The sequence below is a fragment of the Equus caballus genome, chromosome 22 (genome assembly GCF_041296265.1).
Source record: "Equus caballus isolate H_3958 breed thoroughbred chromosome 22, TB-T2T, whole genome shotgun sequence".
In the NCBI taxonomy this organism is placed as follows: domain Eukaryota; kingdom Metazoa; phylum Chordata; class Mammalia; order Perissodactyla; family Equidae; genus Equus; species Equus caballus.
This window is the reverse complement of record NC_091705.1, coordinates 40,586,974-40,603,971: the sequence shown is the minus strand read 5'-3', so window position 1 is coordinate 40,603,971 and position 16,998 is coordinate 40,586,974. Positions and strand designations below refer to the sequence as shown.

Genomic DNA, 16,998 nt, shown 5'->3' with positions numbered 1-16,998 from the left:
AGAACTTTCTCTTTTACTGGAGACCTGCCTGCCTTCCTGCGTCTTCCTCAATGGCTTCTGTGTATTCAAAACTCTGATATTTGATAGACGATTTAAGGGAATCTCAAAGTCTTGACTTTAAGAATAAACTGCTGGTTATATGTCAGTAAAACAGGGGAGGGGGGACCTTCCACCTTTTCCCCTGGCTGGCTGCCTTTACTTGGGCCCCCAGAACCTGTTTAAAGGCAAGTGTTCAGGGTAAGGAATTGTTGCTTCACACGGGGTAAGTGCATTTGCAGGGGGCGCCTGGAGAAAGCCCAGGGTGGCCCCCCTGCAGAGGGAGAAGTTAGGCCTTTTTGCCAGGCAGCACTTGCCCCAGAGCCGTCGAGAATAGGATGGGGGTGTGGGAATGGGTGTTTGGTTCAGTTCCGTCTGACCTCTGGGGATGGGTGTTTGGTTCAGGTACGTCTGACCTCGCCAGGTTGAGCCCGATGACGCGTTAGCTAAACTGCAGCATGAAGGAAGATGTGGGATTCTCTGCACGTCTCCAGGAAGCCCTTCAGGAGAGTTTCAAAGGCAACTCACAGCACCGTGCCCTGTTCACAACTCAGCAGATGGCTTGAGCCAAACAGGAAAGTTGGCACATGTTGGCATGTGTAAAGTCTAGAAACAAAATTAGTGAGGAGTTAGGTGAAACAGGTACGTTTCAAATCTGGGGAAAGGAGACGTTCACGATGAAGTATCTGGCTCTTCATTTGGGAAAGAGGTGCCAGCTCAACGCTTTGGCCGGGTGCCCCAGGGCAAGAGGATTAATGGAACCTCAGATACCTCATCTGCAAAATGGGGACAATGCTTGATTTGTAGGATAAGGATGAGGTTACACAAGACCAGGAAAACACTTAATCTGGGACAGTATGGATTCAATATGGTAGCCATCACCATTTCTCCTGTTTGGTTCACAAAATCTACACCATCCTACTTAGGCAGGACTCATTTGTCCCAACTCTGATCAGGTGGATTCCCTTGGTTCAATCTGTTGAGTTAACATCTGTTGCCAATCTTCCTTTTTTTTTTTTTTTTGCTTGAGGATGATTCACCCTGAGCTAACATCTGTGCCAATCTTTTTCTATTTTGTATGTGGGTCACCACCAGAGCATGGCCACCAATGAGTTGTGAAGGTCTGTGCCCTGGAACTGGGTGTGGGCCACCAAAGCAGAGTGTGCAGAACTTAACCACTAGGCCACAGGGCTAGTTAGGGGTAATTTTTAAGGTGAGTTTTCCATGCATCTTCAGATCAAGTCACATAAGGAACTGAGTATTTCAGCAGGAGTTACCACATTGCATTGACTTCTGCATGTACAGCAGAATGATTCAGTGTTTGTATACATTGCAAAATGATCACAATAAGTAGAAATGCCCGTTTCTGTTCAAAGAAAGTGGGTTGGCCTTCAAAGCTATCACAATCCCCTAATATGCCCAAAGAAGCAGTGCTCTTGGGGACTATGGCTGTTGTCTAGGGATGTATGCTCTGGGCACCCAGGAAAATTCAGACGTTGGCCTGAAAAAAAAAAAAAGAAAGAAAGCCACACCCCAGGTCCTTATCACTTTGCTGTAACCAATTCCAACTATTTCTAAGTATCAAAAGAAAAATGGAGCGTTAGACTAGGCCAAGATGAGGATAAGGAAGTAAATCTACCTCTCAAAAGTGGACTTCCCAGTTGAGGTGTTAAGAGCTTGCAAATGTGTTCAAAAGAAGCAGCACGATCTCTGCCTTTTAAAGTCCTAAGTACCTTTCTGGGAGAAGAGTGAACACCCCAGATGACTTGCATTTCTCCGGCTCGGGTCCTCTCCCCTAGCATCTCACCCTCCAATCGTTTGTAAACAGCCTATTGTTTTAAGTTAAGAAGAAGTAAGTTGGAAGGAATTGTACAGACTAAGGCCTGAAACCCAGGATCCGAAGGTTTGTTTTATCCTGATGGGGTAACTGGGTCCTTAAACCAAAAGCAGCGAAACAAATGAGCTTCCACAGCATCTGGTGCTAAGTGCTGTAGGTGGACCTGGTGTTGAAGGAGCTTTTCCCCTTCTGTTTACTTCACATAAATCCATTTGTTTGTTTGTTTTCTAATGCTTGCTGACCACTCTGATGGCTTTCAGGCCATCCTCATGGGAGAAATTATTTTCACTGACTCCCTCAATGTCCCGAGTTAGCTGTTCAGTCAGAGGCTGATTCTATCCTCATCTTTTTTCTTGTATGGCGGAGACCACAGAGGGGGGAGAAGAAGAAACTCTTATGGAATTTAAGATTGCTAATCTTTGGGATTCCACAGGCCAGTGAAATTGTTTTCACTGTGAAAAATAGGGGAGAAGTAGGAGGGAAATGCTTAGGGTTGCCAACTTTTCATTTTTATCAGGCAAGGACGACCGAGAACAGCACCACAATCTCTTTCCCATCACCCTGTTGGCTTCGCCACGTGGCATTCTGCACTCTGTGGAATGTTTCCTTGTTTATTTTCTGTCTACCCTGTTAAAATAGAATACTCCAAAAGGGAAAATCATGACTCTTAGAAATATAAAATGAACATGTGTCCAAAATTTTATTAACAGATTTACAACTGATTCAAAGAATTGGAAGAACTTCAAAATTGCAGGCAGTCAGGAATGTTGAAGTGAATTTACAAACAGACTCAAAACATGGTCAATATCCGCAGGGCAATAATCAATTGCATTCCTTTGGACAAAATTCATTTGCATTTCTATAGGCAAGAACCATCGGTATTATTCTTAGTTTTCTACATCTTATGAGTTGTAAAATAGCTCAAAGACAATGAAAGGCACAGGTAACCTGGAAGAGGGTGCTAGGCTGGTCATCCACCATCTTTCTTGCCCCTTGCAGAGCAAGGACCTTCTCTGGAACCAGCAGAGTTCTGGACGCTAGGAAGCAGAGATTGTGTCTGTCTTGTTAACTGTGTCCCCAGTGCCTGGAACATTATAGATTATCAGTGAAGATTAATTAAATGAAAGATTCAGTGTTCTGTGGAATTTCCCCTAAACTCCCTAGTGTCTTTTTGGAGGTAAAAACAGAGTACCACACAAACAGAACAATATGGTCAAATCCTAGCTAGATGTGGTTGCTTGTGGAAAGCTCTTAAGGACTTCTTTCTTTCCAAAAAGAAGAGAGGTAGGGAGGACGGGATTAGTGTTAGAGACACAGTCTTACTAGAGGCTTAAAAATTATTTCACATCACATTCTAGCCCAGTGGGTCTCAACCTGGGACAATTTTGCCCTCCAGGGGACATTTCACAATGTCTGAAGATTTCTGTGTCTGTCACAACTCAGGAGAGCAGAGGAGGGAGCTGGTACTGGCATGTGAGGATAGAGAGCAGGGATGCTGCTAAACATCCCACAATGCACAGGACAGCCCCCACAATAAAGAAATAGTCAAGGGTCAGCCCCGTGACATAGTGGTTAAGTTCAGTGGGCTCCGCTTTAGCGGCCCAGGTTCATGGTTTTGGATCCTGGGCCTGGACCAATGCTGTGGCAGCGACCCACATGCAAAATAGAGGAAACTGACAACAGATATTAGCTTAAGGCGAATCTTCCTCAGCAAAAAAGAAAGAAAGAAATATTCAGTCCAGATGTCAGTAGTGCCAAGGTTGAGAAACTCCTCTACGGAGAGAATTTATTCGGAGAGAAGATTTTAGGCACCAAAAGAACTTCATTTTTTCTCTCCCCAGCCTGAGTTTATCTAAAATATTTTTATTAACTCTGAGTTACCATTTTTCCTGCCTCCATTTCATCCCTGCTAGTGCCCTTGACTTCTTGTCCACTTACCTCCAACTCTCTATAAACAGCAGCTGTCAACTTGGAGATCTATGAAAATCAGGCTTCATGACGGGCCGTACTGAGGGTCTCAAGATGGATTATGGCCTGGGCCTACCATCTGTCGGCGAGGTTGGATGACCTCTGTGGGTCTCCAGGTCTCTGATTTCTGGAAAGCAGAGACTGGACCAGTTTGGCTTATCTGCAAAGGCCTTTCTGCTCCACACATCCAGGGGTCAGTAGCTTACTGCACCCAGGGCCTGTGGGACCGAGAGGGTTGTCAAGTGCCACTGAAAGGGGCTGCTCCTTAGAAAGCAGAACCCTGAAGTGACCATTCCTGGGACCACAGGGAGAAGGCAGGGCTGGACCAGGAAGAGGGATGCTGTGCCCCTTGAGTGGGACCCCAGCATTACCCCCTCATCCCGTCACTGCCCGGCTCTGCTCCTCTCCTGGCCCTTGGCGCTGCTCCTGCAGGCCCCACGGGCCTCGCTCCTATCTCAGGCAAGCATCTGGATCTCTCTCAAGATGAGGGAAAAGCCTTTATGTGCCTCCCTTCCTGAGGGACTGCCCCGCTAGAAGGGAGTCTTTCAAAAAGTGCCTTCTGGGGCTGGCTTGGTGGCACAGCGGTTAAGGTCACATGTTCTGCTTCGGTGGCCCGAGGTTCACCGGTTCGGATCCCAGGTGCAGACATAACACCACTTGGCAAGCCATGCTGTGGCAGGCGTCCCACGTATAAAGTAGAGGAAGATGGGCACAGATGATAGCTCAGGGCCAGTCTTCCTCAGCAAAAAGAGGAGGATTGGCAGCAGATGTTAGCTCAGGGCTAATCTTGCTCAAATAAAAAAAAGTGCCTTCTGCAGTGATTATAAAAGTGCACTGAAGAAAATGTGGAGAACACAAAGGCAATAAAAGCCGCCCCTCTCTTTTCCTTTGAAAATGTTATCACTTTCTGAGGTTAAGAGGGGGCTCTTTGGTCTTTATTTCTTGAAAGAAAAACATTATTGTCAAAGTGATGCGTGTTCACTAGAGAAAAAGTTGATACTACAGACAAAAGAAAAAGAAGGAAAATTCTAAGGTCCACTCAGATGTACCATACCAACGTGCTATGTTAATAATAAGGGAAACTGGGCTGAGGTTGGGGTGGGGAGTGGACATGGGGTGGGGTGGACACGGGGTGGGGCGGACATGGGTGGGTATATGGAGCTCTCTGTACTATCGGCTCAAGTTTTCTATAAATGAAAAACCACTAAAAAATATAGTAAAAAATTTAATTGTTATATTTTAAAAATTTACCTAGAATCCTTTTGTCCAGAGACACCCATTCGATAACACTATGACGTTCTTCCTTTCATTAGGGAAAACTCATAATACTCACAGGAGGAGGAATCGTAACAGCTGCCCTTTGATGGGTATTTACCACGGGGCATGCTGGATACTAAGTGTACTACGTGCTTTACATGTTCCCATTACAGCCATGCGTCGCTCAATGACAAGATATGTCCTGAGAAATGCATCGTTAGGTGACTTTGCCTTTGTGGTTGTGGGAACGTCATTGAGTGCACTTACACAAACCGAGAAGGTATAGCCTACTACATACCCAGGCTGTGTGGTACTCATCTTATGAGACCACTGTTGTGTATGCCGTGTGCCGTCTATGCAGTCCATTGTGATGTGGTGCAGGAGTACACTGCCCTGAATTCTTCCAGCAACCGTATAATAATGACCCTCACAGAACGCTTCCTCTGTGTAGGCACTTTTCTAATTGCTTTATGTATATGATAAACTCATTTGATCCTTCCAACTATCCTATGAGGCCAGTACTATCCCCATTTTACAGATGAGGAAACTGAGGCCCAGCAGTTTGTGAGTTGTCTGGTTCTACAGTTGGAAGGTGGTGGATGTGATAGGGGATCTCAGACCAGGGAGCCTCTGTTGTTACACTCTATTTTAGAACGTGGGGGCACAGTCTGATGAGGTGGCCACAGGTGGGCTCCATGGGGACAGAGGGAGCCAGACGACATCTGGGTCAGGGTAAGGAGGGGCCCGGAAGTGCGCCATACTGATTCCATTGATCACAGGAGGCCATTTTTCCTGCCCTCTGGAGCCTGACAGACCAGGCCCTGGGGCCCAGCCTCGTCCCCTCCTAACCATGTGGCTTTGGGCAGGCCACTCTGAGTTCTTTCCTCACCTGTAAGATGGGTTTGTCATTTACAGCTGCAGGCCTGTTGGGAGGATTAAACATGGAATTCTGTGTATGTTTTGATGCTCACATTTATTGAACCCTAGCTGTGTGTGGGCCCCTGGATTAAAGGGTCACAGTCTCTTTCTGTTGTTACCCTCTGTGACCTGGAGCGGAGAGAGGGGCTGGGGTTTGCAGCTGATCTGAGGTGGGTGGAGTTGGAGGGGGGATGTGCGGGGAGCAGGTGGGCGAGGGTGGGGCCTTCTCTGATGCCATAATTGGTGGGTCAGTGTGTTTACATTTCTCCACTCAACAAGCACTTCCTGAGGGTTGACTGTGTGCCATGCTACGTGCTGAGCACTGTCCTAGGTGTAGGAGAGAAATAACGCAGAGCAGACCAGGTCTGTTAGCCAAAGAATGCTATTTTCCCTCCAAAGGTGCAATGAGGCAGCGTCTAATGACACGCTTCTTTTCTTGAGGACATCGTCGGGACATGAGATAAGTCACACTCCGTGGTTTGGGATCAACCTTCCTTCTCCCAGGGCCCCCAGACACAGATACTCGGTGGCTCCACTCTTACTCACAGCAAGTGGATTAAAAGGCACCCGGACCCCATATGAAATATATTAGGTGCAATTACTTGTAAGTTACATTTTGAGGTTCTTTAATTACATCAGGATTTTAAACTTCCCTCCCTTCTTTCCTTCACCACTTCTCGTTTTCTTTCTGTTCTCAAAATTTTATCAGGCCCTCAGAATGTTAGTGGATCCTAGACACTGTGGGAGAGTGTGAGTGAGTGTGGATGTGGGGCTGGGTGAAGGAGTTGGTGTGTGTGTGATTGTGAATCGGTGTGGCTGAATGTGTCAGAGTGACTGAGAGGGCACATGTGTAAGCCCCAGAGATAGTTGAGGGAGTGAGTGTGAGAATGAGGGTGAGCAGGTGTGTGTGTGTGATTGTGAATCCCAGACATCCCGGTGGGAGAGTGAGGGTGGGTGATGGTGAAGGATGGTGGGTGAGGGAGCCTGGAGAGCAGAGTGAGATAGGGCATGTGTCCCTCTGCCACTGTGATTCCCCGGGGGGCACACATGTGTGAGGCCTGAGATCCAGGGTGGGTAGCTGAGGGTGACTAACGGTGTAGATGTGTGACTATGAATGGCAGATGATGCAGAGTAAGCATGGCAGGGTGCGTGTGTGCAGGTGTGTGTGTGCGATTGTGAATGTCAGATAGTGAGGAGTAAGCATGGCAACGTGTGTGTGTGCAGATGTGTGTGTGTGACTTTGTGAATGGCAGTTTTTGGGGAGTGGGCATGGCGGGTGTGTGCCTGCAGATGTGTGATTGTGATGGTAAGTGGGCGAGGAGGGAACGGGTGAGAAAGAGTATGTGCGTCAGGCTTGCGTGTGAATATGCATGTTTGTGCAAGGGCGTGCATGTAAGAGAATGGATGTAGCGTGATGGGGGGCGCCCGGCCGGCTGTGCCTGTGTGCTGGTGACTGTCGGACGGTGGCGGGGGGCGGCGGCCGGGCGCGCGCGCGCACGGCGGGCCGTGGGCGGGGGGCGCGTGGCCGGGTGGGCGCGCGTGGGGGGCGCGCGGCGCGGGCCGGGGGCGGGGACACTGCGGCGGCGGCGGCGGCGGCGCGGACAGGGCCGGCCGCCCCCCGTGGCAGGCGGGCGCAGCGCGGAGCCCGGGCCCATGGTGCGCCCGTGTCCGTCGGTCGGGCCGCGCGGGCGGCTCCGCGCGTGGCCCGGCGCTCGCGAGCTCGCCCCCTCGCTGCGGGCCCGGCCCGCCCGCTGCCGCCGCCTCCTCCCCCGGGGCGGCGCGGCGACGGCGGGCGGCGGCGCGGAGGCCGGACCGGGCGGCGGCCCAGGCGGCGCGGGGGGCGCGGCGGCCAAGGCGGGCGGCGCGGGCGACATGACGGACAACATCCCGCTGCAGCCGGTGCGCCAGAAGAAGCGGATGGACAGCAGGCCCCGCGCCGGGTGAGCGGGCCGGCCGGCCTCCTTTGTCCGCGCTCGGGCGGCCTGGCCGGGCCTGACAGGTTGGCCGCGCGCCGCGCCCGGCGCCATGAGCCCGCGGCCGGGCCGGGGAGGCGGGTGGGGGGCGGGTTCCTCCAGCGCCGGCCCAGGGCCGGGCCCCCCGCGCGCTCGCGTCCCTTTTGGGCTGTCTCGCACCCCTGCCCACCTCCCTTTAGAAACCCCGAGAAGCCGGGCCCGCCCCGGCGCTGTTTACACGCGCGCGGAATCGGAATCGGCCCTGCCTTTTCACCGTTTTATTGTTTCCTGCTGACTGCTTGTCGTTGTGATTACGATTTGGTCAGAATCACAATCTGCGCGTGGGACAGTCCTCGGGAGCGCGGATATGCTCAGCTTTTTGGTGGGGGAGGCACGGCCTCCTCCGCAGACCCACCGCGGGGTCCCCAGCAGCGCCGCCGGGCCCCGGCCCCAGGTCGGCCGCTTCCCCTCCAGGGCCTGGGTGGGCCCGAAGCGGCAGCCGCAGGAGGGTGGGAGGGGCCCCTACCGGTCGATGGGTAACCTCTCCCGCCCCTACAATCTGAGGGTAGGAGGCCCCTGACAGGGGCGGAGGTTGCCACCTGCTGTGCCCTTCCCGCAGCGGCAGACCCCAGGGCAGCCTAGGCGTGGGTTTTCCCTCTCTTGGAGAGAGGACAGGCTGCTGTTTTGCACCCTGCCCTCTTCCTGTTCGGAGGATGATAGTGACCTGTTGAGGTTTTGAGGGGCTGTCGCATCGCCCGCAACAGACTTATCTGGGGGTCAAGGTTGAGGGGAGCTGGTTAAAATGCAGATTCCCTGGCCCCGCCCAGACCCGCCAATCAACGTTCTTGGCAGGTGGGACCTGGAGATGTGCATTTTCCTAGGCTGCCCCGGTGAGGCTGGAGTCTCCCGAAGGCTGAGCACGCAGCTGGGCGGGGCTGCGTCCTCGGACCCGCCCTACCCTTTAGTGTCCTGTCTCCTCTGGGCACTTCCCTGTGGCTGCAGCTTATTGCGGCGTCAGGTGCTTGGTGCAGGGGGTGGGGAAGGTCAGTCCCTGGGGTGGCTTCATCAGGTGTCCGTGGAATTCAAAAAGAAGGAAGGATGCCAGCTGCCATTTTGTGGGGTCTTTGTCCCTGTCTTCCTTGAATCTGCCGGTGAGGAGGCCCCACTGATGTAGTAACAGAGGAGGAAACCAGCTCAGCGAGGTTGAGGACTGCTGGCGAGATGCTGCAAAATGGAGACTGGACTCAGGATCTCTGACCCCAAGACAGACAGTCCTCCACGCCTTCCTTCAGTGTTGTTGTGTGTTTTTAATCCTGATTGCTCAAGGCTGGAGAATGACAAGTTCTGCGCCCTGTGCCTGGAATAGTGCTTGCCTGTAATATACACCCTCCGTAAATACTGTAATGAATTAATGGAGTCAGTGGACTCCAAAGTACTCTAATTATTAATGCGTGCCATAAACCATCAGGAGATCCCCAGTGCATGCCGAGGCTGTGCCGGGCGATGGGAATGCAAAGATGCCTCACAGAAGCTCTGCGCGCAGGTGTGGCGTCCTGGCCTTGGTGGTGCATTGGCATCGCCTGGGGAGCTTCTACACGACATCCGTGCCTCATTTTAGACCTTTGAAATAATCTGGGGTGGGGCCTGGGTATCTATTTTATTTTTTCGAAGCTTCCCAGTTGATTTTAGTGTGCAGTCATAGTTGAGAAGCTCTGATTCAGTGCATGAGAGAAAATTACTAATAATTGTTTAAAAGTGATAATTACCATGATAGAAGTATGTATGCACTGTTAATATGGGGGGTCCAGAGGGAGTGGTGCAGACAATTAAAAAAAAATGTCTGTTTGGTGGTGGAATGGAGGATCACAGCCCTCTTAGAATTTGCCACTTTGTAACTAACTTACTTACTGGACTCAGATTCAAATCATGTATCTGGAGTGCCAGGCGTTTCCGTCTGTGTTCCTGTATTTAGTTTAATTTTTAGGAGGAGCCACGTCAAGGTGGGAATCTTGTGTATGGAAACACTTTTGGAAGCACAGAGAGATGGAGAGATTTCTTGAAATGGAACGGGGATGGAGTGAGTTACAGGAAGAAGAAACGAGCCTGTGTTGGGTCTGGCTCTCTGCTGGGTGCTTGAGATAAATGGCCCCGTTTTAACCTTCATAACGACTGTGTGAGTTTTGGGAGTAATTTTCCCATTTTACAGACAAGAAGCTAAGATTCAGTGGTGTTAAATAGTTTGCTCGAGGATTCATCGAGACAGTCAGTGTGAGGGGGTGGATTTGAACCCGGTCTACTCATTTCACCTAAGGGCTCAAAGCTGTAAGATGCTTGGGGGGTTTTGTGGTTAAGCAACCAAAAACATAGGTGCCTTGAGTCCCAGAAGACAGAGTGTAATTAACACTCGGGTCACTCAGCATATGGTGCTGAGACAGGCGACCTGTCTGCTGGAGGAATCCCGTTAGCCCCATCGCTCTCTTCTCTCTTGAGAAAGTTACTACATCCCATGTTGAGAAAACTATTGCAGTGGATTGTTAGGAAACAGGCATTTCCCCCATGTTGCTGGAAACCATTTTCTGATGTTGTGTGCTTTGCCTCTGGCTGAACGGGGCTCCCTTCTTGGTGAACAGCAGAGGTTGGCTGTTAGGAGTGTGGGTTCGGGAGTTAAGGAGCTGGGTTGAAGCCCAGGCTCCACCACTTACTAGCTGTGTGATCTGGGGAAAATAACTTCACATCTCTGGGTCTCAGTTTTTCATCTTTAAAGTGGGAATAACGCTGATCATATATCCCTCATAGAATTGTTTGGAGACTTAATCTATGTGAAGTTTAGAACACTGGGCGCTCAGTCCACCTTAGGTATTTACTGGAGCTAATAGTGATAATTAGGTCTTTGCATGAGGTTTGCTATTGGGGGGTCTCCACAATGCTCCTTTGAGAGGAGGGGGCCTTTGATGGTGGGAAGTTTAAAAATATTAAAAACTTCATTGCTGTCTCCTGATCAAATCCAGGAAAATAATTACGTACATAAATTAGTCCATCCGCATATGTAGAGGCCCCGGTGTGATACCGTAGAAAGGCAGGGAGCTTTGGCTCTGGCTGAACTGAGACTTCCCCTTCTCTTAATAATAATTCTGAGTTTTGTGGCCATAATAGACAAGGATGCTTTGCTTTCTGATGTGTTTGGACTAGGAAGTTTTGGATATGAACTGAGTTGAGAAAGAGCTGAGTATTTAGGTACATACTCCACCTCATTTTTTTTTAATTAATTAATTAATTAATTATTTTTTTGAGGAAGATTAGCCCTGAGCTAACATCTGCCTGCAATCCTCCTCTTTTTGCTGAGGAAGACTGGCCCTGAGCTAACATCCATGCCCATCTTCCTCTACTTTATATGTGGGATGCCTGCCATAGCATGGCTTGCCAGGCGGTGCCATGTCCGCACCTGGGATCCGAACCGGCGAACCCCCGGCCGCCCAGAAGCGGAACGTGTGCACTTAACCACCGTGCCACCAGGCTGGCCCTGATTGACTTTTTAAAAAGTAAATTTGTAGAGTTTGGGCAACCATCACCACAATTCAGCTTCCAAACATTTCCATTACCCCCAAAATTTCCCTTTTACCCTTTTGCGGTTAATCCCAGGCAACCACTGATGTGCTTTTCGTTTCCACAGGTTTTCCCTTTCTGGAAATTTCATATCAATGGAGTCATACAATATGTTGTGTTTGTGTGTGCCTTTTTTCACTGGGCATGATGGTTTTGAAGTTCCTTTTCGTTGCTTAATAGAATTGCATTGTATGGATAGACCACATTTTATTTATTCATCAAAATGGACATTTGGAATGTTTCCAGTTGTTTTGGCTATTATAAATAACACTGCCAAGAAGATTCAGGACTTTTTTGGACATATGTTTTCATTTCTCTTGTCCGCCTTGGGTTTTTGCGACAGTTTGTCGGACTTTGCTGTACCTTCCACGGCGGTGTTGCGAGCTCTCCTGCCTCATCGTTGTCCATCTGACCATCAAGATTTGGTCCTGGACCTCCTTCCCCTTGGAAGTCTGAGTTCAGCTCACCCATACCCGTGGCTTAATGGCCATGTTACTCAGGGAGCCGAGTTCTTGTGTCCTCCTTCTGACTCCTGCTCTCAACCTGGCCAAAACCAGACTCTTGATCTTGCTCCCACCACAAGTCTGGACGTCCTTCCTCCGGCGTCCCCAAGTTCAGAGAATGGGTGTGGCATCTGTTCAGTGGCTGAATGTTGAAACCCAGGCATTGTTCTGGATGCTGCCTTTGCCCGCATCTTCCCTTGCTAACCCCTTACCAACCTCCCCCGTTTGCCCCGTGAGTCACTCTGGAATCTCTCCACTTCTCTAGCATTGCCCCCACCGCAGTCGTCATCATGATTGTCATCACTTGTCTCCCTGCGTCCATGCTGTTGACCATCCAGTGAGGGCTCCACCTTGCAGCCAGCACAGACGTGACCGAATGTTCTAATCATTGAAATGTTCTGCTCAGAGACCTCTAGCGAGCCATCTCTGTGAGGCCCTGCAGTGCTCTGTCCCGGTGCTGTCCAGAGTGGTAGTTACTAGCCTCACATGGCTATTTAAATTCAGATTTAAAATAATTAAGTAAAATTAAACATTCACTCCCTTAGTGGCAGTAGGCACGTTTTAGTGCCTGATAATGTGGCCAGTGGCTGCTGTTGGACAGCACTGCTGTCTCTCCCGCCTCCTGCCATTCTCGTCTTAACACACTCTGGCCCCTTCCTTGTCCAGCCACACGGCTTGCACTCACTGTCTTCTCCTGGGCTCCCTCTTGACGTGCAGGACCTTTGCACATGCTGTTCTCTGCCTGGAACGTCCGTCTCTTCCCTCTTCATTTAGTCAAAGCTCATTCTTCCATTAAGCCTTACTGGGGTCTGATGTCCTCAGGGAGTCCTTCCCTGGTGTTCCTGACTAGAGATCAGATTCCACTCTTGGAGCCTCTCAGAGCACCTGCTCCTCTTCTTTCTTGCACAGTTGCATTTTGACGTGCTTGTGTGATCGTTTAGCTGGGAACACCATGGTGCCCTGGCTGGTGACAACTTAATCACCATCACACAGAGCCTGGCACAGAGTAGGTGCCCAGTAAATCCTTGCTGGGAGAAAAAATGCCTGAAGCTGACCCAGTTTATAAAAGAAGGAGAGGAAGCCTCTGCCCTGGGGACGAGGAGACGATAACCTTTTCTGGATGGTCCAGGCAGAGGTCTGTGGGACATTCTCAAGTGACTGCTTACTAAGCTTTTGCTTCTGTGGCTCCCTGGCTCAGAGATCTTCACTGGTCCGTGGAATCAAGTCTTATGTCTTAACCGCATGATTCGAGAGCGGGGCTGCCTGAGGAATTTGAGGTGTGAGTGTCAGGAGATGGGAGCCACAGGCAAAGAGAAGACATCCTGGGTCCCCTCTCTCTGCCTTTGTCTCTTTCCCTCTGCTGAGGGGCATCAGCTTAGGTGGTATTTGGGCTTCTGAGATGACTTAATTTTCATCTTTAAATACAAGACACATATTCTAGTGAAGACTTCTTTTGATGGGTTAGTAAATATATGAAAAGTCTTATAAGCTATACTAATGAAGAGGCAAGAAGTCAAACATCTAATGGAAAAGAATCAAATAATATGAAATCTGGATCATTCCAGAGGTGACAGCATGTAAGGTGTGGTGGGCAGAATAATGATCCCCAAAGATGTCCACATTCTAATCTCTGGACCTGTGAATGTGTCACCTTACTTGGCAAAGGAGACTTTGCAGATGTGATTAAGTTAGTGACTTGGAGGTGGGGAGACTGTCCTGGATTATCCAGGTGGCCCAGTGTAATCACAAGCATCCATGAGAGAGGGGGCAGAGGCGTAAGTCTCAGAGCTAGAGAGAGACTGGAAGATGCTTGAAGATGGAGAAGGGGCCACAGCTAGAGGCATGCAGGCAGTGTCTGGAACCTGGAAAAGGCCAGGAAACAGATTCTCCCCTGGAACCTCTAGAAGGAACCCAGCATCTCAAGGCTCAGGCTTCAGGGTGCAGAATTTAAATTGACATTCTTTTTTTTTTTTTTTTTTTTTTGCTGAGGAAGATTGTCCCTGAACTAAGGTCTGTTGCCGATCTTCCTCTTTTTGCTGAGGAAGATTGTCCCTGAGCTAACAACCGTGCCCATCTTCCTCTATTTTGTAGAGGGATGCTGCTACAGCATGGCCTGATGAGCAGTGTGTAGGTCCATGCCCGGGATCTGAACCTGTGAACCCTGGGCTGCTGAAGCAGAGCGTGCAGACTTAACCACTGTGCCACAGGGTTGGCCCCTAAATTGACCTGTTGCCTCGCTCCCTGACCACTGAGGAGGAGGACTAATATTTATCTTGGATCTGCAGTGTTTGGTCTCTGAACTGGTGTTTTCTCCCTCCTGCTGCTCCACAGCCCTTTCGTGTTGGTAATTTTTATCCTTGTCTTCTTGATAAGGAAGCTGAGGCTCAGAAGGGTTAATTAAGAGAGGCCAAGAATGAGTGGCAGAAACGAATTAGAACTCCGGTGAGTCCGACTCCAGACCCGGGCTGGGGAGGGCTTCTCGGGGTGGGGGGCTGGGGGGGCTTCTCGGGGTGGGGGGCTGGGGGGGCTTCTCGGGGTGGGGGGCTGGGGGCTGGATGGTGTTTGGCCAGCTTGGTCCCCTCGGTGCGGTTTGTCTCCATTTGTTTGTTTTTCCCTCCAGCGACAATAAGTTATTTTTTTGGCAAGTGACTGCAGGATAGAGAATTTGGAGTGGCCGTTGTTTAAGGTGTATTGCATTTTGAAAACTGCTGTAAGAATAAACATAAGAATGTCGTAGACTGCAATTTTAAATAGCCAGGGCGGAAAGCTGGCTTTGTTGCTCTGTGCTTAAGAGTTTGGATTCCCGAGTCACACAGGCTTGGGTTAGTGTACCAGTTTTCCTGCTTGTACAACTCCGGCCACTATCTTTTCGCTTCTATGCCTCGGTTTCTGCTTCTGTAAAATGGGGACATAGGAAGAGCACCTGTGGGGTCGGGCATAAGGCATGCTGAGCAGCATGTGTGCCCTCGGAGGATCCCAGAAGTTGTTGTTCTCACGGTCCAGAGCACAGGGCCGAGCCGCAGGTGGGCTCTTGTACTGGGTAACACCTCCTCTTTCTAGAAATTCGTAGAGGGTCTAGTTGAGTAAGAACTGGCCAGAAAATGGCCACAGAGGACTGAGATCTGCAGAGCCCCTCAGCCTTCGGGTCACCCCGTCTGCAGAGACAGGGCTGCAGTGGGCTGGCAGGCCCCTCCGCGCCCTGCAGGGACGCGGGTCCATCAATGATGTGGATTTCACCGTTTCCGTGAACCAGGAAAAACAATGCCAACGTCAGGAGTGCTTCCTACAGATACGTTTATTCAGTTGAAAGGTCGGAGAACTTTTTATTGCAGCTGCCGTTTCTAATTTGTGCTGTTAACATGCCCTTTCTCTGTGGATGTGGTGGAGACAGGACATAGCACAGCGGGTTCCCAGTGGCAGTAGTTATGTTCTGTCACGTCCCCGCCAGCACTGAACCGTCATCGCTCCTCGGGCAGATGCAGTGTCAGCTTCCCGGGACTCCGCGGGTCACATTTTTGTCACCTGACAGTGCAGAAGCTGGTTTTAGGTATATTTCTGTTGGAAGACACCTTATTTAAGGTATATATGGTTGATTCATTAACATTGAACTCCTGGTCACACAGCCCTACAGCTCCTGCCCGAAAGTTTATCTGACATGTGTTTTCTTTATAAGGCACCTCACAGCCTTGCTCTTGCGGACAGTAGATAGCATGTGAGCACTGTGCTGGGGGCCATTTTAAACAATGGAATTGCTAACAAAACACGAAAATGAGAAAAACGTGGCACCAAATAGACCATGAAAAGGATGCTTGCGTACAGTGTGAGAACTGAAGCGAGACGGCAGGGCGTCCACCGCGTCCTCCTCGGCTGGGAAGGGCTGTGGGTGCCTCGGACTTTTTGGCGCTCTGAGCATGTCCATGAATGACCGTGAGAGTGCTGGGGGTATTGATTTTGAGGTTACAAACTTTAGATCGCAGGTGAATTCGCAGATACTGAAACCACGGATCATGAGGTTCGACTGTCCATCGGGGTCTGTGTGTTTTCAGTGTCTTTCCGTTGACACAATGCAGGTGGTATTTGGTGTACAGTGTGTAGGGCTGTGTTTAGGGGGAGGAGGGGGCGGATTGTGCTGGTTGGTGAAATCCAGAGACCCCAGCCCTGCCCTTCTCCGTGGCGGAGCAGAGAGTCCCAGAAACAGCTCTTTGCTCTCTTGGATGAGAACAGTCAGAACAAAGCTTGGCAGCCGCCCATCGGGAAGTGCGCTGCGAGCTCTGCGGCCAGCCCCGCTGCACTGCTGCCGTCCACTTCCTGTTACGGCTCCCTGCTGGGAGCCCGGCCCTGCGCTGACCCAGACCAGGCCAGGTGCTCCCAGCCTGCGCCAGTGACAGGCAGTGACACGAGGGGATGTGCACTTACAAGCCCAGGTAGGGACTCCGAAGGGTGGAGTGTGGGTACAGAAGTCGTTCTTGCTGGGGCTTCCCTGAGGAAGGCCAGGGAAGGGACCCTGTGTGCCGGTCCCCAAGGAAAGAGGGCGGCCATTTGTCCTCGGCCAGCCACACATGCCACAAATCGGACGGAGGAAGCAAGGCATTGAACAATCGATCCATCTTTGGACTTTTCACTGTTACGTCTCAGAACAGAACATCCTTTTCATATCTTTACTGAGCTGCAGATAATAAAAGTAATTAATTAGGGCCGGCCATATTTTATGGCCACCTTTGGGAACGGACATGAAGTACCTCCAGCTTCACTCAGGACAGCGAGGGGACACTGGTTTTAATTTAGAAAGAAAAAGACTAGTTGTAATGTTTCTATCAGCGACTTCTTCCTAGAGAGTTAGAATGGCGCTGATTTCTTAAGCGAGCGTCTGTTTTCTTTGTGTGGCTCTGAAAGATTGGGACGGGTATTCGGAGGCTGGCCTGTG

At 50.4% G+C, this 16,998-nt stretch overlaps 1 protein-coding gene across 5 annotated transcripts in view; it reads left to right on the top strand.

Annotated features, from left to right (window-relative positions):
• The first annotated feature begins 6,234 nt into the window (after positions 1-6,234).
• Positions 6,235-16,998, top strand: part of ATP9A (ATPase phospholipid transporting 9A (putative)) — a 127,654-nt gene continuing 116,890 nt past the window's right edge. Inside the window, exon 1 of one of the 5 annotated variants that reach the window (XM_023626759.2) lies at positions 6,235-6,620. In XM_023626759.2, coding sequence (XP_023482527.1) covers positions 6,595-6,620 — 26 coding nt within the window. In that variant the 5' untranslated portion in view covers positions 6,235-6,594. Of the gene's footprint in view, positions 6,621-7,391; positions 7,466-7,632; positions 7,957-8,837; positions 9,512-16,353; positions 16,499-16,998 lie in introns of those variants that run through there. The other 4 variants (XM_023626758.2, XM_023626757.2, XM_023626760.2 and 1 more) reach the window with 4 other exon arrangements.